This window comes from Lottia gigantea, assembly GCF_000327385.1.
Source record: "Lottia gigantea unplaced genomic scaffold LOTGIsca_2, whole genome shotgun sequence".
Lineage (NCBI taxonomy): Eukaryota > Metazoa > Mollusca > Gastropoda > Lottiidae > Lottia > Lottia gigantea.
Genome location: NW_008708400.1, coordinates 6413528 through 6436595, shown reverse-complemented (window position 1 = coordinate 6436595; position 23068 = coordinate 6413528). Strand labels below are relative to the sequence as shown.

Below are 23068 nucleotides of genomic sequence, written 5' to 3'. Positions count from 1 at the left end.
GATGAAGTTTATCAAGCTGTTTCAGATCTATTATCTATTTATCTATAAGACCATTCCTTTAGTTATCAACCTGGAATTATCAAAGAAGCATAGAGAGATCAAATACCTGGTAAGTAATTGTGACAGACATGAATGACAATTGCCACTGCATGTTCTTGCCATTCTAGGATCCATTGACACCTTGAATGGCTTTGTCCCACTGGGCCCCCAATCACCCCCTGCATGTGGCTTAAAGTAAAGGTTTGTGGGATTTCAGCTGCACTGAGAACTAGTTGCAAGTTCAGCAAACAATCATGTCTTAAGGACTAGGTCAATTGGTTGGCTTGGCCATTAACCCCCCTGATGACCCTTACAAACTCTCCCAACTTTTGGTGCTCCAGTAGATGTCTAATAAAGAAGGGTCTGCTACTTTGACAAGTTTGCCAATATGACATCGAGTGTTCATTCACGAAAATCTAATTTAACATTTTTAAAATTTACATTTGCGATTTCCTCTGTTGTGTACATCAAGCATATCAGAATGACTTTTATTGATTGGTTGGTTTCCTTTGATCAAAGGGAAATACTAAACAATCTTTTATTTGTGTCTAGTGATGGGGAAACCGGAAATTCTTTGGAAATATAATTCATTCGTAGTTATTCGTTTAAATCAAAAGCCTTTTTTTGCTGCTGCGATCTTTATTTTGATATGGATCTGGATATATTTTTCCAATTACATATGGGGCTAAGTTCAAACGTATACTAATGAATAATTTCTATGTCGAACGCACAAATTCTAGGAGGAAAATTGTCAAAATAACTTCGCATGCCCGAATGTTTGATAGAGGGCGCTTTACCGGAAGTAGGGAAATCTTTCATTCCAGGGAATACCAAAGCGTGAAAAATGAATGCCCCTCCAACATTCGAAGCATTTTTACTTTTTGAAGGAGAAAAGAAGTAGGAATACCATTTAACTTCCCCTTAATAAAAAACGCTAACTTTTTCGTATTGACATATTTTCCCTCAAGGAATTTGTCAGAGAATGTTTGCCACAAATTTCTGCAGGAACACAAATTACAAAACTCACAATGAATGTTTGCACTATGGCAGTGGCAGCATAGAACTGTAATAGATGGTGGCAGTGGATTTTTACCACAGCAGCTCAATGACATAATATTCTAAACACATTCCAGTCACCCATGTCATTAAATCTACCATCAACACCCCCTTTTGTATGGATGGAACTGTTTCCTTTTCCTTAAACCATAAATTTAGCCTTGTGTTGTACTTGTACTACAAACTTATGGTCAATTTTTTGTATGTCTGATGCTTGTCATTCTTCAGTCTTATGATCATATTTCATTTCAGAATTACTATAGAAAAGGACACTAAAGTCCCAAATGCTGCACTGTTCACAGTGAATAAAGAAGATCATACACTTGGAAACATGATCACCACGTTAGTATAAGTTAGATTTTCGGCCAGGCACAATACTTTTCGTAACCCTCAAGGGCAGTTGATTTAGTTGTGAAAGGTAGAAGTCACCATCAAGCAGACTTTCAGAAGCATTGGTAGTGGCATCAGAATTTTTTGTATCTTGAAGAGGATTTAAAATCACGGACCTAACTGCCTAGCAACAATCCAAGTTGCTACTGACTGGAAAAATGTTGTTGTGTGAAGGTTTGATTTCTAGTTTAAACCAGTTGAGCACAATATTATCTGATTCCTGGAAATATTAGATAAACAGAAAATGTCTGCCTTTTTAGGGATAGGGGATATTTTAAGAATAATTTCAATGTGCATGCAAATATTCATTATTATAGGGCTATATATTTTATATTTTAGACAATTGTTGAAAGATCCCCAAGTTTTGTTTGCTGGTTATAAAAATCCCCATCCATTAGAACATAAATTTGTGGTGAGAATACAAACTACCTCAGATTACAGTCCGCAAGAAGCTTTCACCAATGCTATTACAGATCTTATCAGTGAGATATCACTACTGGAGGAAAGATTCAAGGTATGATATTTAAATTCTTTTTAGTTATAATAATGATACCGGTACTTGACTTTTGATAGAACAATTCTTATTGGCTCTTATAAGTTTAAGTGGTTGTACAGAGGATTTTTATCTTTTTAAGGTGTATCAGGGGCCATTTATGGCTTCTATTTGCATTATTCATTAGTGATTTGTCTGCAATTCCATGAAATTACAGATAAGCCCAAAAAATCTTTGGGCCTTTGTGACAGCTTTTCGATGAAATACTTAATTTTAGTGGAATTGTAAGAATTGTTATTCTTTTTAACTATGTTGAATAAAGGGTGAAATGTGAAATATTTGTTATTATAGTCAACTGTCTCAATTTGCATGTTTTTTTCATAGCTGTTCTCATGGGGCAATGGCAACAATCATTTCAACTATTGTTTATTATTGCAGGAATCTGTAAAAGAAAGAGCTGAAGGAGAAATATAAAGTACAGGAGAGGTCAAAGGTTATTCCAATCTTTGTAAATGTAAATATTCATTGTGTATAAAGTCATCTTATTGTCATTGTAAATAAACACATCAATTTCTTATTCTTGTATTTGCTAAAAGCTTTTTCAGTTTCTCAAAAGACATTCCACTTAAGTATGACTCAATATTGTGATAGTGAGGTTATAAAAAGCTTAGTTTAAGTAGAATTGTGACAACCACAGACATCTGACTTGAACTTGGAAATCAATGCTATCAGTGATCCATTTAAATATTATAGTTTCAATTGCCAATTAATTCCATCCATTAAAATAGATTTAATACTTAATCCATGCATTTCAAAGACCTTGGTTAGCTCTCATAAAGGGTCAAACTGCTAGCAAAGCCAATTGTGTTTTGAGACACCCTTAGATTTCTGAATTTTTGAAGTTTTATATATTTTGCATGATCAATAAAGTAAGAAAATTTTTACTAAAAAACCTTGCACATACCTGAATAGATGAAATGAAATAATTTCACTCAGAACAATTTTAGAAAATAGTTTTATATTGACATAATATAACATAATATAACATAATAAATACACATAACATAACAATTTATATAACAAATTATAACATCTCTTTACCATTTGAAATAGGTTTTTAAATGTTGAATTTTGATCATATTTCAAATGATTTTGTATGCATCCATCGAAAACACCTTTATACTCATGCATGTAATGAAAGAAATGTTACGAGAAATTAAACAAATATTATTGTGTTCAAATTAAAAGATTCACGTTTCTTTCAATTATAAGCAATGGTGAAATGAAAAGTTTTACAATTGAGCAATATGTTGCAATGAACAAAATTAAAACCCACTTTTATCTAAGCTTATCACAATTCAAAAGACTACTTCAAATAATCTTTGATTTGAATTGAAATAAACAACTATAATTGGAATTTCTTACAGACTATTACTTCTATCAATTCAATTGTTTTTATTGTAGACAAACTGCATGGAAAGGAAAGCTAAATTTCAGTTCATCGTGAACAAATTGGAGGACTCAATCCCTTTGATAACATATTGCATATCATATTGTCATCACAAAAATGACCTTTTATATTCTGTTTTGAGACCGAATTCATAATACCAATTTGTAGTTCAAAATGGATTTAATTTAACTGTGTCAACCTTCTCCTTCAATAACTCTATAAAACTATTTCCATTTATAATTTTAGTTGTGGCTATTAAATAATCTGTTCCCCCTGAAATATAATTAACAATAGATTAGACTTGTATTACTGATACAAGAATAGATCAAAGTTTCAATGTTTTGATGCCTGATAAGGCTTGTTGAAACTTGTATGATTATCCCTGGTCTCTCTTTATTTTCTTGTTTCTTTATTTCAATCTTGGTCAGAAAATGAAATAGTGAGTCAAAGGAGTAAAATTTAAGGGATTGTAAAGGGTTCCCTATACTTGTCATCTAGTTAAAATATCGTTAGGGTTTAATGGTTGTGCTTAGGATGTGGAACAAAATGATGTGCATTTCATAAATCTGGTTTAGGGAAAGTCTTATTTTGTGAATTTTCTTAACAAACAGAAATTGCTTTATTGAAAATTCAGAAATTGTTTTTTTTTAGTTTTTTTTTTTCGCACCTATTAACAGTCCAAAATAAGTAATTGATTCTGGTACGAGCACAGAAAAATAATTTTTTAAAAATTGTGTTAAAACAGTTTTATTAAAAAGTTTTAAATAATGGCTCTGAAAATAGGAATTGATGTATGATGATGGAATGAATTAGGAGTGACATATTGGAGATAAAAAATAAACCAAACCATAATAAAATAATTTTAATAAAAAGTCAAGGGCTGTAAGAAGTCTGTTAATAATGTATCACCAGTTATTATTTTAGTGGAAGCTACAATATAGTCTGTATGACCTAGAATATTTATATCATAGTACAGAAACACTTGTGGGCAAGCTACATTTTATTTCCTTACAATTGAAATTGTAGGACACCTTTCTACTAAATTCTCTTGACTAAGATATCTGCCTTTGAATAGGATAGGACTTGTGTATTGATCATCAACTTGTAGGACCTAAAATATTTCTACCTTTCAATGGTTTTGTAGTTTTCATTTCATTGTACACTTCAATGGGACAACAGTGTTTTAATCTAAACCTAACCCTCATAATCTTCATAAAACATCCTGGTTTTAGGACTTTCTCAAGCTTTTTCACTGATTTTTATAAGATCAGTGCCAGATTATTTCAAATGAACAGATATAAAATTCATTAGACTAAGAAATGCCCAATCCCCCCCCAAAAAAATAAATTTATGCCCATCTCTGATGCCAAATAACATTTGAAAATAAACACAGAGCTGTCAAGGGAGATCACTAACTTTCCCCGCTCTTATGTAGTCCAAATATTGGAATAAAATCTGTGTGAACTCTCAAGAGAAAGGAATATACTAACCATCATCTTGTTGTGCTAGGAATCTTAATGCTGCTATTTCAGCATATGTTACACCTCCCAGAAAAAACACCAGAGTAACTTTCTGATCTCCAGTACTGGAATGTGATGATGTCATTGAGTTTCCTGAAAAAGAGAATATCATGTTATACTAGAATCATGGCCATGTTATCAGAAACATAGTTACTTGACATGGTAATTCCACTTTTCAGTCGTGTCTGTTAGTCTTGTAATTTCACTCAAACTAAGTGTTTGATGAGGTCACACTATCCCTTTAAGTGACAAATGACAGAAAAATGGAATGATGCAAATAGAAGCCATAAATGGCCCAGATACACATAAGAAAAGCTGGAAAATCTCTCTTCAATCTCAATATGAATACTTAAAATTGTTTATATATGATATGGGCGCTGCACTTAATTTTGTAGCATTTGTTGATCTGTTAAAGTTGCCAGTTTAAAATCCTGAATCATAGTTTCTTACTTCTTTTACGTAATGCTACAGGAATTTGTTGAATTTCTTCAATCTTTGGACCAGGTAATAAATTTAATACTTCAGTTATACTTCTCCAACCTGGACGAGCTAAATGCTGGGCCAATCTAACACTCAATGGTGCATAACCACTATATACATAAGCTATATCAGTTGGGTTCTGGAACATAAGTCACTGAATATGACATTCTATTCGATTACAATTTACGAATATTAGGTTGGTAATCTCCCAAATAGAAGAAATTTCGCACAGAAAGATATAATAAATTTTCATGTGGGCACTAAAAAGAATTAACATATAAAGTAATCATCATATGTCTTTAAAGGAAATGTCATATTTGAAAGTATCCAACCTGTTCATGAACATCTTCTACAATAAGTCGTAAGGATTTTCTGATGATGGCGTAGGTTCTGGTAGAACTGGGTCGTAATAGACCTGTCCTCTCTAAATTCATTAGAGTTAACATGTGTTCAAATCCATAGGTCTGAAATAATATCAAACTTAACTTTAAAGCTATCATGTTCTGACAATATTAAAGATGATTTATCTTTTCATAATTTTGCCAGCTTGTTCTTTATTGATCGAACCTATTTTTTCTACATATGGAAGCCAAAACAAAACTTCAGAGTTTAGTTTCAGATTGAGAGAAAGAACAGGCAAACAATAGGAAACATTTTATTTGTATATTACTACCATGCATTTAAATGCTTCCTTGACAATTTTTGCTGCATTTGTAGACTTACATTGAAGCAAATTCAAAATATATGTAATATAAACCTAGATCAAGTCAAGTGAAATATTTGGAAAAATATAAGAATATAGAGTTGAACTATAGACTGAACGAGTTAAATACCAACCTGTATAATTTCTCGTTTATAATATTCTAATATTTTAGGTTTCATTCCATCATTACAATATGACTGGATACAGATTAATCTTAATATCTACAAATAAACAAGGTCATTATCTATGTGATAACATAATCTTAATCTGCCGAGAAATCCCAGGACACACAGACATGGAAAAACTAGCATCCTCAATATTTGTTCAGTATCCATTGGAATATTTTGTGAATTCATCCCATACAACATAGACATTCTCAACTCAAATCTTAGCCCCCAAACTTTGGACTTCTATGTCTATGCATATATCATACAATGGTATCAGGTTTTCTTAAAAATAATATCATGGATAAGACAATATTGTGTAGTCTGTGGTCTGAATTCATAAGTCATAAGAGATACTGTAACAGTCTTTCATACTCCATTACAAAAAATCTAAATACCTTTGTGATGGGATGTTTTTTAGCTATACATTCTTCAATATAAGGATGAACCTTATCAGTATCTAAACCATTAACAAAATCTACAAAAAAAAAACTTTAATTTAAATCTCTATCCAAAACCAAAAAAACTTTAGTACTTAAGATAAGTTTGTCCAGAAATTCTTGACTCCTAGAAATCATAATGGAGAGAATTGTCCCTTCTGTCTGTTATTCCACTAATCTCCCCTAATCATGAAAATTATAGGGGCTGTGCTGTAGCTCAGAACTCAAGAAATCTTGAAATAAATGGGGGCAAATTATCTGGAAACTTTACAACCTGTGAGATTTGGCTAAGGACAAACCAGCAGACTTGATTCTTACAGCTAAGATGATGGCTTTTATTGTTCTCTCTATACCAGCAGATTGATCAAGCCTTCTGACGGATAAACCAACTAACCTTGTTGACATCTTAAAGTATCCATAAAATCTTCAGAATTGGTTGCTTCTTTTACTAATTCAGCTATAGATGTATCTAGAAAACATAGGTTTGTGTCATGGTGGCATTTTGAATTTTCAATTATGGCATTTGCTGTTTTAGTAGTTGGATTACAAAAACAATTTTGCAATGAACCTCGTATTTCAAATGATAAGCTTATGGCTAATTTGCTTTCTATATCACCATACTTATTACAAATAACTGTCAGAAAGTTTAATGAAGAAAGAAATGAAATGAGATTAAATTAAAAAGACTAATTCATATTGCACACTTGATACTGACAAATCAGATGAGTTAAGTTATGGAGAATTACATCCCAGTACTCTGAACTCATAAAATAGAAACTTACGTGTAGCTAAAGACTCTCTAGCTTTCTGTAGATGAGGTAATTTGGTTACAAACTGTTTCATTTCACCAACTGTTTTAGCTTGATGTCTTTCCTGTAAGAGACACATTGGAACTATGACCTATGACTATAAAACCAGTTAATAAAATAAGCAAGAATGTCCAGTAAGCTCAAAATCTCTGTTTCCCGTAAGTGAAGCAAGAGACCAGTTTCAGGGTGGAGGAAATAATATGAAATGAAGCGTTACATCCTCCTTTTCTGCACCGGTTTTGGTTACTGAAGACAGGCAGAGTGAACTAAGAACATTTTGACAGGACAGCAGCACAAGTCTGCTCTTTTTTTATTTCCAAGGACATTTAACGTGCACAGTTTGACCTGCATAATAAACGATTGGAAACCTTTGTCTGGACAGTTGGTAACCTTCAAATTGTGGAATTTTATTTTAAATTATGCAAGGATGGATCCAAATTCTTTTAAATAAGTTTTTATTCATGATTTGTCCTGTTTTATGCTGAGTGAGAGACTGACATGAAATACATCTACTTCAAATTAAACTTACATCAAATTCAGCAGTGATAGCTTTAGCTTTCCTACTAACAATAGATCCTACAGCATTAAAATTCTTATCTCTAAGATCAGCATACAGTTCATCGGAGGAATTTAATACAAACTTCTTTGGTTCTAGTGGCTCATCTGACTTCTGATTTTTAGGTACAAACTTCTCTGCTGGTAGTTTCACACTTGCTGGAAGAGATAAATGAGATATTAAAATGGAAAGGTAGTGAGGTTAATTCTATAATTGATAGAGGGTAGGACTTGTGACAGATTCATTGCAGTGAGAGTCTAAGCCATAACTTGTAGAAAATATCTTTTTTGATTAACATTAACAAAAGTTAACATACATTTTGGCATGTACGGACTCAAGGGCAGAATCCGAGCAAATTGACTTACTATTATTGAGTCCAAAAGTCTCATCAATCAAACCTTCGTAAGTTAATTGTGATAACAAGGGAGTTAATAAATCTACGTTTCTATCTATAATTAATAAATTATCTATCTGTGGTGTTATCTGAGGTTCACGACCTCCCAACTCTCCTTTCATTCTTCTCATCATCTCCACTACTTGCTGAAAGCAAACAAAAATTTTTTTTTGATTGAACTGTAAGGAAACCAAACCAATCTGGATGAAATTTGAAAGGACAAAAATCTAATGATGAAATATAGGGGGCTTTTAGTGGGCTTTTGTGGTACAATGATAGTTTACTGTGGTCAGAAAGAAATATTCTATCTTCATTACACCTGTCAAGTGCAGAAAAGTAGAATGTACAAATCCTTTTTAATTCATAGAATGAAATTCCCATGTAACTTTCATAAATTTTGTAACCAAATATATCTATATGATTGAAGACTTATTAATGAACTTCTTTTGAACATATTTACCTTAGCACAATCACCTTTACCATTAATATAAGGTATAATACCATATAGAGCTTGTAATGTCATAATAGATTGAGCTACATAAAACATAGATGTGAAATCATTCTCTAGATAACATTCCTGCAATACAATAGATAGTAGATTTATACACTGTTTTAATTTCTAAAACAGAAAATCTTGCTAAAAAAGCGTCTGTTACAACATTCGAATTTCTCCTAGATCTAAGTCAAGACTAATAACTGAAATATAATTTATCAATACTAATGAAAAATTAATACCCAATCTTTTTTTTATACCAAGTTTCATTAAAATCAAAGCTTCATCCTCCTTTGCATTCACCAGTCAATATAAAAAGTGAAATAGAGCAGTGATATATATTGTTATGGTCTACCTACCCTAAATGTTGTATCCATTTCCATAGACAACAAATCATTATCAAATGGTACTAATTCTAAACTAAACTCATCTACACTGGTAAACGTACCATATACTCCCATTTCCTTCAATATAATGACATGAGCAATAAGTCATAAGGGATACTGATTGTACTAATGTACCATTCATGTCAGACTTAGAGTCATTTACAGTATTATTTGAGATAGATTTCTTCCATCCAGTCACTTGATTTTTTGGATAATCAAAAATGTACCCTTGTGCTAAAATGACAAAAAATAAAAATGATAATTTCATTTTTAAGTGCTTCAAGCATCTTCATTCAATATTACACCTTTCTATGCAAGCATTCACATCTATTTTCCAATGATTTTTCTTGACATTATATATCAGTCTCTAATAGTATGGTTACCTTTAATTTCTTTTCACATAATAGACTTTTCCTAGGAACAAAAATAAGATGAAATTCTGTTCTTAGTGTTCCTTTTTGGTCCTCACTGAAATAAATAGATATCATGAAAACGTGAATCATTGTGATACCAGTGTATACAGAACTTAACTGTACCGTAGTTTTTTTATCCTTCAGTAACAAAGTTTTCTTCTCATATACATTAGGTTCAGTTGAATAATTCAAATAAATTAGATTTTGATTTCATTATTATCCTTATAAGGATAAAGATACTTAGCACCAGAATGCCAAATACAAACGAAACTTAGCCAGGTCATAAGTCTATTTTCTTTGTATTACCAATTATACAAGGATCTTTAAATGTACAGTCTGTATCTCAGAGGATCTTAGCTAATTGTCTCATCTGAACAACTAGCCACTCTGACCTACATCACTTAAAGAAGGGGGTAAAAAAATTATTTCCTACTTACTTGAGTAGGTTTTGGGCTATCAGTTCCATAAGTTTGAGTTTTGGTCTGGTGAGAAAAATGATATTTTGTACATTGCTGGGCTGTAGAGTTTTAGGACCCAGTGGGAACATCTTCTCAACTTCATGATCCTGAAAAACATACTTAGAGTAGATCAATTGAGCCGATGAGATATCATAGATTAGTCTCTCTGACCAATATAATATCATACAGTTTGTTATTAACTGATACAGATACAGTTAGTCTACATCAAAAAATGGGGTAAATTAATCAATGTTAGGTCATATTAGACCAAACATGCAAAGTTTCAGTCTAAATCCTTAGTGAGATAGATCATGGCAATATATTATAAACTATCAGCTTTCATGATTGTATACAATACAATAGAATTGTAGGCCTACTCCACAGTTATAGAGTTTTATTATAATCTTTCAAATGTTATATTATATAAGCTTAAATGATAGAAATATTACAACAATGTTGATACCAACCTTTAATAAGGAATATTCAGCAACCAATCCAAAAGGTCCAGTCAAAGCATCATCCCACACAAGTGCCTGAGTGAAATATAATAATTTGTATCAATAATTAGCTAAATAAGGAAATGCCATTACTACTGCCTCTACCTCTAAAATACCAATAGCTTGGGACATATTTGGAGAGTGGCTTTAAGTGACCATGAAATTCTATTGCTTATTATTAGAACACCATTGGTAAGCAAAAAACAATATCTTAATCAATGACTCACAATGATTGGAAAATTGACTGTGGTCTGAAATATGAATAAATAAAACTTTTCCCCGAATGTACTCAGATTGCACAAAATATCAGACAAAAAAAGGATGGTTTTAATCTTTACCTTAGTACCAGTACACCTGTCAATGCATTCAACTAATTCTCTGCGATAATGATCTCTTAGAACTCCAAGATTTATTTTGCCAGAGCTCAAGTGGGAAGATCCAGAGGTAGCCATTTCTTTAACCAGTTGCCTCCCTTGAATAGTTACAGACTACAACTTTACTAAATAAGCCAGTGAACAGGTTAGTACAAACACCGAAATGAACTCAAATGAATAATTTGACCATTGATTAACGGAATTGTCTTACTTGTACGGATTTTTATTATCACATAAATTTGAGTTTGTTGAGATTTAATAGTAGTTTTCATATCATGATTGTCTTTGTTTATGAACATTCATAAATTCTTGAAGGATATGGCTGTTAAGGAGTAGGTTAGTAGGCTATGATTATAAATGACTGAAAATTGCTTTTTTTTTCACATGAAATGTGAAGCCCATGTTTTCATCACCAATGGTACGTTTTGCAATAGCAATTGAAGGAACAATTTCAATGGATTTTGATTTTTAACCCATAAAATCAGACAGTATTTGATATAATTTACTGTGAAACGTTTTTAAATATATTACCGTAAACACTCCAGAGGGCACCAACTAGCCTATAGAGAACTGGAACACTGCCTTCACGCCTACTTTTTCGGAGATAGTGTTCACCGACAATCAGCTAGCTGTGAACAAGTTTTGCAAGCTAATAATGAAATCCATTCAGCCTAAGAAATGTTATATATAATGTAATATTATGCTGACCACAGACCACAATATAGTCAATTATTAAACGACTATTAGGACCACCCAGTGATGTTTATATAGAAAATATTACTATCTCATCGGTAGTGTCTCATTTTCGTCCATCCTAAAGGTCCACTGATTTTTCACTAATTTAATGATTATTCTTACCAGAAGACCCCAAAAATTCCTCGATTTCCTATTGAAAATGAATCTAACCCTATCGAGCGCTGGAAGTAAAAGTGCATTTCTTTTCAATTCATCTCATATACCAGATAAACCCAACCCTTTCTTTATGAAATTCTCCTCAATGATTTATACCAAACATCGCTCGGGAAAATTTTACCAACCACTGTAATTTGCAGGACAAGATCTTGAAATGTATTCATAGATGGTCAGGTATGACCATTATTTCTAATGAATAAGACACTTCAGGTGTATTCGGTATGAAAGGGTTAATAGGTAATAAGTCAGGTGTTGCAATGTAGAAGGGTTAAAACGTGTATGAAATATTTGGTTGGTTGAACAAGTATAATATATCATCTTTACCTATAGCTCGTACACAGTTATAAGATACGTAGAAGGATTACGAATAGTCTTATATCTGCCCTCATTTCTGACAACAAATTTCCTTGACGAAATAAAAAGGATGAAATGATACATATCACAAATATCTATCGCACGAATGTTATCTATTTGTAATCTAGGCCCTGTATCTCTTGACTTTAAAGAGGTTAGGGGTATGTGTAGAAACCCCAAAAAACATTTCTTTTGAATAAGAGTTCTTATAGTACAGTAAGATATCCCATTAGTAAACAGAGTAAAACAGCAAAACGAATATCTTAATTAAGTGGAATTGCAAAAACCACAGAAGTCAGATTGAAAATTGGAATGGTGCAATTCGATACTATCAGTGTTCCGTATACACATAATTTTATTCAGAGAAAAAAACTGCGTATGTCATCAGATGTCTGAATGTAAAACTAATGTTAAAATCAGCTTTTATTCATCGAAAAATACTTTGCATAAAAAGATTTGAAGATATCATTGTCCCTGATAACATCCATCATTTATTCAAAACAAAGTTGGAGATTCCATCCATTCAGCTTTACTGAAACTGCTGAGAGTGGCATAATGGTGCTGGGTCTGTGGACAGCGCCTCTCAGCACAAAGGATATTATACATATAGCATGTTACAGTATCTATGCATCTGATGTCTCGACGAATAACTGACATTCCATCAGGACTTGTGTTGTCAGATTTATTCTCAGCACATTTTGGGGATCAAATTCGCTCCGTCAAGCCTGTGTCATACAAAAAGTAACATGATTTTATATAAAGGCTATACAGAGTTTACGGGCGTGACATAAACCCCAATTTCACATATTTTATCTTGTCTCGTGTATTTTTTTCTTTATTATAAGTGTTCTAAGCCTACTAAAAGACTTGGTTTTTATGGGTAAGAAGAGGTTACTAAACGGGTCAAAAAGCCAAATTAAAGAAAACTAGAGAGGATCCTAAGTAATTTTAATCTTAAGAATCATTAGGGCGTTCATCTGTTAATAAATGTGTGTTTACATGCGTAGAAATTATTTTTGATGGATATCGTTTGAAATAGGTGTTTTATTGATCAACTACAAACGATTCTGGTGCAGGTAAAAATCTGGCTTTGAATTGGATTAAATCTTAACTTCTGGTAAGTACTATAGTTGTTATTTTGTCGTAATGTTTCTATTATTTTTCTCAAAAACGTTTTTTTGCTGAAACTAAGTTATATACAGTATATCCATTATCTTTCACGTTTTTTTCCCCAAAATTTGTGTCAGAAGGCACCAAATCAATTCTATTTTTTCAAAATTTTCTTGTGGAGAACCTTTTCAGAAGTTCAGTTGGAGGCTCTTAGTTAATGCGCTTCCACGAATCTCATATTCGACGTTTGATCCACCATTACATTTAGTCTGTCTGTTCTCTATTTGTAACTTAAATTTCGGGAGCCTGGCGCCTCCACTGTCCTGTGGTAAAAATGAGCATTTCATAATATATTGTACAGTGCGTGATATAAATCACAAATATGGAACGAAAGGAGATCGGGAAAATTCAATTTTTAAGTAGATATAACGGACAGGGGGCAAGAGGTATTGTACTATTTTCTGGTTTTTCTTCCAATTACCTACAAGGGCAATCCAAATACAAATATATCAAATTGGAAAATAAAGAATATATCTTTTCAATATTTGATAGACTTTTATATATATTTTATGACCGTTTGTGTCAATATATCTTTGATCATTTCAATTGGGGTTAACCACATTACATTCATATAGGACTAATTTTTCACATGATTTGATTTTAAAGGGATACTACGTCTTAGAATAAACATAAAATTTAAAAATTTTAAACCTGGCCAATAAGAGCATATTTTCATCAGTAGATATATCTGGTGTCATAATAACGTAACAGGATCCTTATATCATCTGATAAATCCAAAAAACTTAATAAAATGCAATTAACTATTGAAAAACGCTTAATATTATGATTAAGCGTTTTTCAATAATTACTTAGTTTTATGAATTTTCCAATTTTCTATATTTTACAAGGATTCTGTTGTAACTTTATGACACCAGGTAAGTTCACTGATGAATATATACTCATATTGACTATGTTCATTCTAAGACGTAGTATCACTTTAAAAACTGATCAAGCATATAACGCAATATATAAAGATATAGCCAATTTCGTATACATGAAATGCCTTTTGCGCAAAGAAGTTTTTAAATCTTCAAGGGAATAGAATTGTTTTACTGGCGTATGAGACGAGAAAATATAATTTCAGCGGCCAGTACCACTTTTCAAAATGAAATTCCGACACCCGATCATTCTACAGATAAACAATATGTTTTCTGGTATATTTTGGTGAAACAAATGTCATAAATCTTTCCCATTTTCAGATGATTGGAATTAAGTGTAAATTCTTCCTCTAGTCAAAATAACAATTATTTGACTTACTCATTTAGATAAACATTGTGTATTGAATAATTCGCACACTTATCACGGCAAGGGCACACACAAATACGCTGAGTTAGTAATAACTTGACATTGTGAAGATGGGGCACGCACCAAACTGTGTCTACGAATGTATTTTGGCGATTAAAAACAGCAAATTATTTCTTACAAAGTCATGTTGATTTTATTTAATAAGTAACCAGAAATAGAACGAGAGATGGGGGTTAGAAATATGATAGCCTTGAAGCAGATATAAAAGAAAAGTTGGCGACATTTCTCTGTAATATTTGTTACTCGCCTTACATGACGACCTGTCAAATACCTTATCCAACATATAATATTATTGGTACATCATTGAAGGGGGACTGTCACTGTAGATCTTTCTATTTTTCAAAATTAGAATTGATTGCTTAAATTCATCTTCTGATCCAAAGAAAAAATTTAATTTTTTCTTCTCTTCTATAGAAATATATGTCTGTTAGATTATGATTCCAAAATTTGACTAGTTACACATTCGAAAATGTGATCTACCGCCATACATTCAATTTTTAGATTGAAGCCAAATCAGATGATGTTGGACACAGTACTGACTATATATATTTATCAGGGACTACCCCCTTTGAATACTAAGTATCAAGTTTCGCTTAACAAATAACATAGTTTGCTTAATTACTTATAGCTTCTAGTTACAGGATTTTCTAAAGAGGTGGGATCAAATACACATACGACAATAAAGCACCTTTTAAACATCCTTATGCGAATTCGCAAACTTGCGATCTAGTGGATTACCTCTTTACCTTAAGTAAAGTCTTAAACGTATGACACCAACCTTTATTTTTTCGGTAAGTTTTGGTCTGTTTCAAGAATAATTCCCATAGCGTGATACCCATATTCGTGTTTAGTTGTCAAGGTAATATTAGGACTGTATATCAAGATATTCAATAATTTATATAGATATACAAAAATTACATTGCAGGCATTGTTTGCTGTGAAGATGAAAAATAAGATCAAAGTTCAGCAGTCATGGTTACCAAAAATATAATTGGTAAGTTCATAATAATATATTTTTGAGGTTATACTGAGTTGAAATTTGAAAATGATCCAAATTTATCTAGGAAAGTAGGTCTTTAGAAATACCCTCTTAAGTAACTAAATGACTTGTGCGTAATATTTGACTAACAATTTTTATAATATTAGTCTTTATAATTTTTGTAATATTGGATTTACAATCTTTGTAATATTAGATTTACAATTTTTGTAATATTGGATTTACAATCTTTGTAATATTGGACTTACAATCTTTGTAATATTAGACTTACAATCTTTGTTACATTCGTCTTATAATTTTGTAATCCTTGTTATATAACGAGTAAATGTACAATTCTTTATCAACAGATATTTTCAATCATAACAGATTTAGGAAATAAGCCTTGCAATCGATACTATGTATGGTTCTTTCATGGAAAATAACGCATAAAATCGACGTTAAATTTTTAAAAAGTCTATAATATTTCAACAAAGCATTCAAATCACAATTAAAGCCGATTTCTAAAATGGATGTGCAAAACGTTCGTGTTTGTTATTTCCATGTAAGAATCATACACAGTAATTAATCATGGCCTTGGTGTAATTTAAGTTTTAAGATTACGTCTGATAAGATTTAGAGTTTTCTCTCTCAAATAATTGTATTATACATTTTGAAAGGATTTTGACTCTTTGGTAACGATGCTTTTCTTCTGAATCGTGCTCTGAAAACTTTAAAACATCACGAGTTCTGATCATTATGCATATGTTAAAATATAAAGGTTAAAACATGTCAGAAGAAAATAAAGAACATTGTTTGTTTTATTATAAATTTTAAGAGTAAAATTTCATCTATAAATATTTAGAGATCTTGATCCAATAAGATAATTAAAATATAAATAATGGTTTAATATTTAAAAGAAAGCCATCAAGTAATTTTTAAAATATAGACTGTTGATATTGTTAATCAGACATTTTGGTTATTTGGATTAATAACGAATCCGAGGAAGGCCATTCTATGGGTTTGAGGAAAGCCTGTCAAGAATGCAGGATCCTAAATACATAGAAATAAAAATAGTCTTACGCCACCCGTATCACGCGATTTATAACCCCTTTATACTCTAAATTTTATAACAAAATCAAAAGTCATTCAAAGCATTAAGTAAACATAATGAAAGAGGGGAAAGTCGAACATGTTACCGAATTTGTTATATTTTTTCAATTTAATTTCGGAACAGTTTTCTTTGGTATGCCCAAGTTTCTATTCAAAACTACTTATACACCACTATAATAGATTGTTTCTTTTCAAAACATTGACTACTTCAATTCAAGTACATTCACCCTTTTTTCTATGGCTACAATTTGTACGGTAAGGATTTGAAATCAAAGGGCGTTAAAAAAATCTATAAATGGATGTAAAAAAAACCTACTTGGATATTCCCTCGATTTGAAAATCGAAAAACAGAGCAGAGCTTTTTTTTCTATGGCTACATAAAATAACACCTGTATACGAAAAAAAACTTCTTGAATGTATCATCAAATTAAAAAATGAAAGCTTTTTATGCCCATGACACACTACAGGCCTATGCAACTCCTTATCAGATGCAGTAAAGTACGCGAAACTCTATTTCATTTCGAATCTTTCAAGGTGTTCTATTGTTATGGGTTCTGGTATTTTGTAGGCGGATTGCTGTTCCTGTCATAGGATAAATATGTCTCCAAAAACCCAGACACGTGCATGTATATTTCGCTGCAACGAACTTATACATATATCGAGTCGCATTGGAATATCTGGGTTTATTAGTCTAAAATCCTAAAGCATTGTGTATTTCAGAAAGACTAGCTATAGTATATATGAGTATTGTCCAGTATGTATGGTGCTGTAGTGAAACCATCAATCTATCTCAGGATCTGTCATCTACCTTCATCACTTCACCAAACTTTGGCACCAATCAATTTTATCCACTCAATATCAACTGTACATGGAATATCAAGGCACCGAATAAAACAGTAAGTTTCGCTGATTCCAGACTTATGTCGATAACATTTTTGCTATAAGTAAACTCTGTTCTGTGTTTAGATCCACCAAAAATGTAGGCTTAGTCTTTTTTAATATTTTTGTGTTCTATAATGTCTTAAAACTTTAATTTTACAACATAGTTTAAGAAGCTTCTGTGAACCATGTGTTCAAATCTCAGAATTCATGTGAGGTGTATCGGTGCACATTCCGACAGAAGGAACCGATAATTCCATTACAACCAAGCAAACGACGTCAGAAGATTCCATGAACTGTAACGTATCGAGCTTCACTCAACTTTTTAACATATTTTGTTTTTGAATTTCAGAGTATAATTCTAGTCTTCCACTCATTTGAACTAGAATACAACCAGTATTGTAGCTGGGACTATTTTTCAATCCAAGATGGCGTCTGTGATACTTCCGGTAACAGATACTGTGGATCAATCATACCGCCAACATTTCAAGCCAACTCCGGAAACTTATGTCTTCAGTTTCGATCCGATGTTGTTATTGCTAAGAAAGGATTCAATGCTTCTGTATCCATCAGTGAACCGGGTAAGAGATATCAATAACATCCAATTGTGTTTACTAGAATCTCCGACAATGTACGTGCAGATAGGAAAAAAAAATATGGTATCACTCAAGCAGTTAACGTTAAAAGGGAGATGGTGTCAGAGGTTTGTACGAAAGGGAGAAATTTTACTGGTGTATACCAAAGCTATAAGTATCACCATATGTACGTAAAACCCCCTTTCTTTTTCAGTGGTCGAAGGCTCTTTGTCTTCCATTCCACTGGCCCCCTGTCAGTCAACACCATATATCATCAACTCAACAACATTAATAACCTCGCCCAACTTTCAAATTCAGCAAAACTATCCCAATAATGCCTACTGCGAATGGATCATTACACCGGATCAAATGGTAAGTATTAAACCAAATATTCGGCGTAACCTTCACTGCAAAGTCCACGACATAAACTTATTCATTGAAAGTCGTTGGGAATACAGAAAAGTGTCAGAGCATACTGTCGGGTAGTTCGTAAGGGTACCAGCGAACACCACAAAGGATAATCGAAAAGCGTCTTAGAAAATGTTAAAAAGTATTGATTTAAAATTAAGATACCTTTTGAATGTTATAATAATTCATGGTTTTGGTGGCGAATAAAGATGCCTGGGATTCTATCAGAGTATGTAATGTTCGGCCCATGTTAATCTGAAATTAGTAAAATGACTAATAACCATCCGAAAACCAAACTGATTGAGGTGAAAAATGGTCAGTTACCCGAAGATTAGGATTAAGAAGTACAAGTGATTAAATCCAAGGCTGTACCTTTGTTGATCGAAACAACTATGACTTATTGTGTACTTTGTAACAAATTTTAACTTTCACAAAAGTTGAAGCCCAGTTCATTATTTTAACATAAATTGTGAACCACACATTTGACTCTTTCAATTTTTTGTAAAGAAGCCCAAAAAACGAAACCTCTAATTTTTTCCCAGAATTGATGATTTACGAGTAATTTAAAACAAAACGTGATCTTTACGTTCCGAAAGTTCGATAGACCAATTATCACCAATCATTGTCAATTATGTTGAATTGTATCTCAGTAGGTAATTAGTAATGGTTGATTGGTTCATAAGATTTTAAACCAATGATAGCTCAGGATGACTATTCCGGTTTGGGTTTAGAAAAGTAGGCCTATTAACGTTTGGTACACAGTATTAAATCCTGGGCGTCCAAAACGTTGGAAGCTAAGCTCTTTGAAATAGTTTTTGAAATTGCGATTTTCTCTCAGTGTAAATCCGTCTCTATAGCTTTATCTCTATTTTAGAATTACACGAGGAAGGTTCATTTCCCCATAACTTGTAAGTCTTCACATGTATTTTGCTCAGATAGGACTTCAAAAACATCCAATAGCTCTAAGGACAAAATTTCTTTCCCCTTATTACGATGATGACTGTGATTCTTTAGTTTTGATTTATTTTATTTCAGAGTGTGACGATTCAGTTTAAAGCATTTGATGTGGAGAACCATCCTTTTTGTGGATATGATTCGCTGAAGTTTTATAATGGATCCACCAAGACACCCTCAGCATTGTCAACATATTGTGGTGCAAAGATTCCAAAACCGTTGACTGTAAACTCTACAACGCTTATCACATTTTCCTCTGATTTCATCGTACCTAAATCAGGTTTCAAAGCATTGATAAAATTCCCAGTTGAGACGAGTTCAGACACTACCCCGGCACCTCTTGTCTCTACAACCGAGGATTCTGAACAAACCGTTACCAGCACCACTGAAAAACTGAAAGTTGCTGAAGTTGTTCCAGATTTTCACACAAATTTGGTGATAACGTTACCAATATCGACACAGAAGACACCCAATCTATCTCCTTCAACTAAGAGCACTTCCGATCTCACTACTTTATCCCCTTCAAATGCAGGTCCTACTGCCTCATCAACATTAAAGCTTTCAACAGCCACGACAGTTGTTACAGAAGCAACAACCACTCAAACCACTGTCAAACCAGCTTCAACATTTCCACCTGATTCAGTGTCAACTAGTCAAATACCCAGTGTTCCTGTCACGTATGAGATGTGTTCCCAATTTATGGTGCAAGTTACGGAGAAAGTGATTGTTCAGTCACCAAATTATGGATATCTAAAACAGTACCCACTGAATATGAACTGTATGCTAGTCTTCAATGCGACTTCTGGTAAGGTGAGTATCGTAAATTGAACGTGAAGAATATTCGTTTTAGCTTTGCTGATATATTTTGAACAACGACAACAAAGGTATCAGACTGGGTATATCTACAAAATCAAGAGTGATCAATTTGGAAATTAGAAGTTAGAAAACAGGACTGTCTGTCTGTGAATCCAACTAAAATGTTTTCAAAATTGTCTGTTTTTGTTGCTCTGCTACATTTAATCCCGATATATTATTTCTTTTACATAATTTCTCATTTGTTTTCGAGAAATACTTTTACCCGAAGAACCTACAAAGGGTACTTTGAGTAGTTAGACAACTTTGAGGTCCTCATGTTTCGATATTATTCCTATCACATTTCAGATTATAACAGTAGATTTTCAGGAAATGGATGTTGAAAAGCATTACAGCTGTACATGGGATAAGGTGATCGTTTATGATGGAAATAGCTCTGTCCATCCTATCATCGATACGATATGTGGCCAACAGAAACCGGTGTTGAATTCGACTGGCAATTCCCTTACAATTCAGTTCATCTCTGACCATGTGGTCGGACGGAAAGGATTTAAGGCAGTAGTGAAAGCAATAGAGGCTGTTAATACAACAGGAGTATCTGCAACGCAACTATCAACCAAATCAAGTTTACTGTCAGCGAGTTCCTCAGTTTCAACAACGAGCTCATCAACTATTTCAAGTTCATCTTCAAGTTCACCAACACCATCGACAACGTCATCAGCGACTTCAAAAGCACCACTATATTCGTCATCAACATCTACAAGTTCAACAGCTACGTCAATAAAATCATCCACAAGTTCACCAACCATATCAACAAGTTCAGCCCCTTCATCAACAAGTTCATCAATTACACCAACAAGTTCACCAGCACCTTCAACAAGTAAATTAACTACTTCCACAAGTTCACAAGTCACATCAACAAGTTCAACTAAATCAACAAGTTCATCAGCACCTTTAACAAATTCACCAGCTATATCAACAAATTCATCAACACAATCAACAAATTCACCAAATATATCAGCAACTTCATCAACACCATCAACAAATTCATCAGCTATATCAACAAATTCGTCAACACAATCAACAAATTCACCAAATATATCAGCAACTTCATCAACACCATCAACAAATTCATCAGCTATATCAACAACTTCATCAACACCATCAACAAATTCACAAGCTACATCAAAAAGTTCATCAACACCATCAACAAATTCAAGAGCTACATCAACATCTTCATCAACACCACCAATTAGTTCGCAAGCTTCATCAAAGAGTTCAACGAACCAATCAACAAGTTCGTCTCTCCCAACAACAAGTTCATCGGCTACATCGACAAGTTCATCGGATACATCAGCAAATTCATCACCACAATCAAGCCTTCAGCCTACAGAAGGACAAGTATCAATATGTGACCAAAAGCACATGTTCATAAATGAAACATTATCATTGGTATCGCCTAATTATGGACAAGGTCAACAGTATCCTATAAATGTTGATTGTGGATTGTCTTTTTCGACAAACTCTAATCAGGTGAGCATAGTATAGAAAGGGTATTTCCATTATGGCCCATTCTATGACGGTTATCCTGTAGATTTCAATTCCTATATATTCCAATTCGTTAGAGCCGCCAGATATCAACTTATTAGTGCATTGGAATTTTCGATCCCTCCATAGATATAGTAGCAGTTTGTCTAGAAAGTCAAGAGCTTGGTTATTCGAATATGATATGTGCTGCATACTGTTCAAATTACACATCTCTTAATCATTTACTAAATAACAGAAACAAACACGATAAGTTAGTTTCCACTTCTTTTACACTATTCAATATATTCCTGTGTCTTAATGTTTTGCAGTATTTCTCCATCAGCTTTCAAGATTTCGAATTGGAATATCATCCAAACTGTAGTTGGGATTATTTGGTAGTTCATGACGGAGATACAGCAAATGGTACCATACTTGAGAAGTTCTGTGGTACCCTCCAGAATCATTCCATTGAGTCTGAAACCAATCAGTTGTTCCTACTGTTTCACTCAGACAGCGTTGTTCCAAAAGCTGGATTTCGTGCAATAATCAAAGTCAAAACATCCAATGGTAAGCTGTTTCTTTTGTCGTATACCATAATAACGATAAAGGTATATATGTTTTGATCCTTTTCAACAAGATTTCTCTTCCGGAACACCCACTTGATGGTATGAAACAAAATACTTTATCACGACTTTCACTTTCACTTCGACCCTTCTTAACATAATTTATTTTTCTGTTATTGGAAATGTCACATACATCGTTTACTGTATATCCGCAAATTAACGCAAAGGATGTCCGATGAAAAATTAGTATACATTTGAGCATTGTAGTGCCAAATATAAACATTCTTCAGAAAAATATTCAGTCCATGATAACTCTATTTTCCTAACTCTATAGCTACTGAGACCACACAATCATCTATTACTACTACTACAGACACGGTTAAATCATCAGTATCATCAACACCATC

At 32.9% G+C, this 23068-nt stretch overlaps 2 protein-coding genes across 2 annotated transcripts; one reads left to right on the top strand and one right to left on the bottom strand.

Annotated features, from left to right (window-relative positions):
* Window positions 1-864: 864 nt before the first annotated feature.
* Window positions 865-2555, top strand: LOTGIDRAFT_182011 (hypothetical protein). Its single transcript, XM_009053541.1, has 4 exons — window positions 865-936; window positions 1348-1437; window positions 1825-1999; window positions 2417-2555. The coding sequence occupies exons 1-4, from the start codon at window positions 884-886 to the stop codon at window positions 2450-2452; spliced, it is 354 nt and encodes a 117-aa protein (XP_009051789.1). The 5' UTR covers window positions 865-883; the 3' UTR covers window positions 2453-2555.
* A 422-nt stretch (window positions 2556-2977) lies between these two features.
* Window positions 2978-11193, bottom strand: LOTGIDRAFT_209143 (hypothetical protein; the record flags this gene model as incomplete). The annotated part of the gene is made up of 16 exons (XM_009053540.1): window positions 2978-3701; window positions 4919-5041; window positions 5399-5567; window positions 5761-5892; window positions 6266-6352; window positions 6694-6773; window positions 7130-7204; window positions 7518-7608; window positions 8074-8258; window positions 8466-8640; window positions 8955-9071; window positions 9347-9451; window positions 9757-9841; window positions 10224-10351; window positions 10712-10777; window positions 11080-11193. The coding sequence occupies 16 exons, from the start codon at window positions 11191-11193 to the stop codon at window positions 3598-3600; spliced, it is 1836 nt and encodes a 611-aa protein (XP_009051788.1). The 3' UTR covers window positions 2978-3597.
* Between the last annotated feature and the right edge of the window lie 11875 nt (window positions 11194-23068).

What these genes read in the sequence shown, in the direction of transcription:
- LOTGIDRAFT_182011 (XM_009053541.1), top strand. Translation starts at nt 884, where the DNA reads ATGAATGCCCCTCCAACATTCGAAGCATTTTTACTTTTTGAAGGAGAA. An exon ending in CTTTTTGAAGGAGAAAAGAA is followed by an intron (nt 937 to 1,347) that starts GTAGGAATACCA and finishes ATTTCATTTCAG; the next exon opens with AATTACTATAGAAAAGGACA. An exon ending in TACTGGAGGAAAGATTCAAG is followed by an intron (nt 2,000 to 2,416) that starts GTATGATATTTA and finishes TTATTATTGCAG; the next exon opens with GAATCTGTAAAAGAAAGAGC.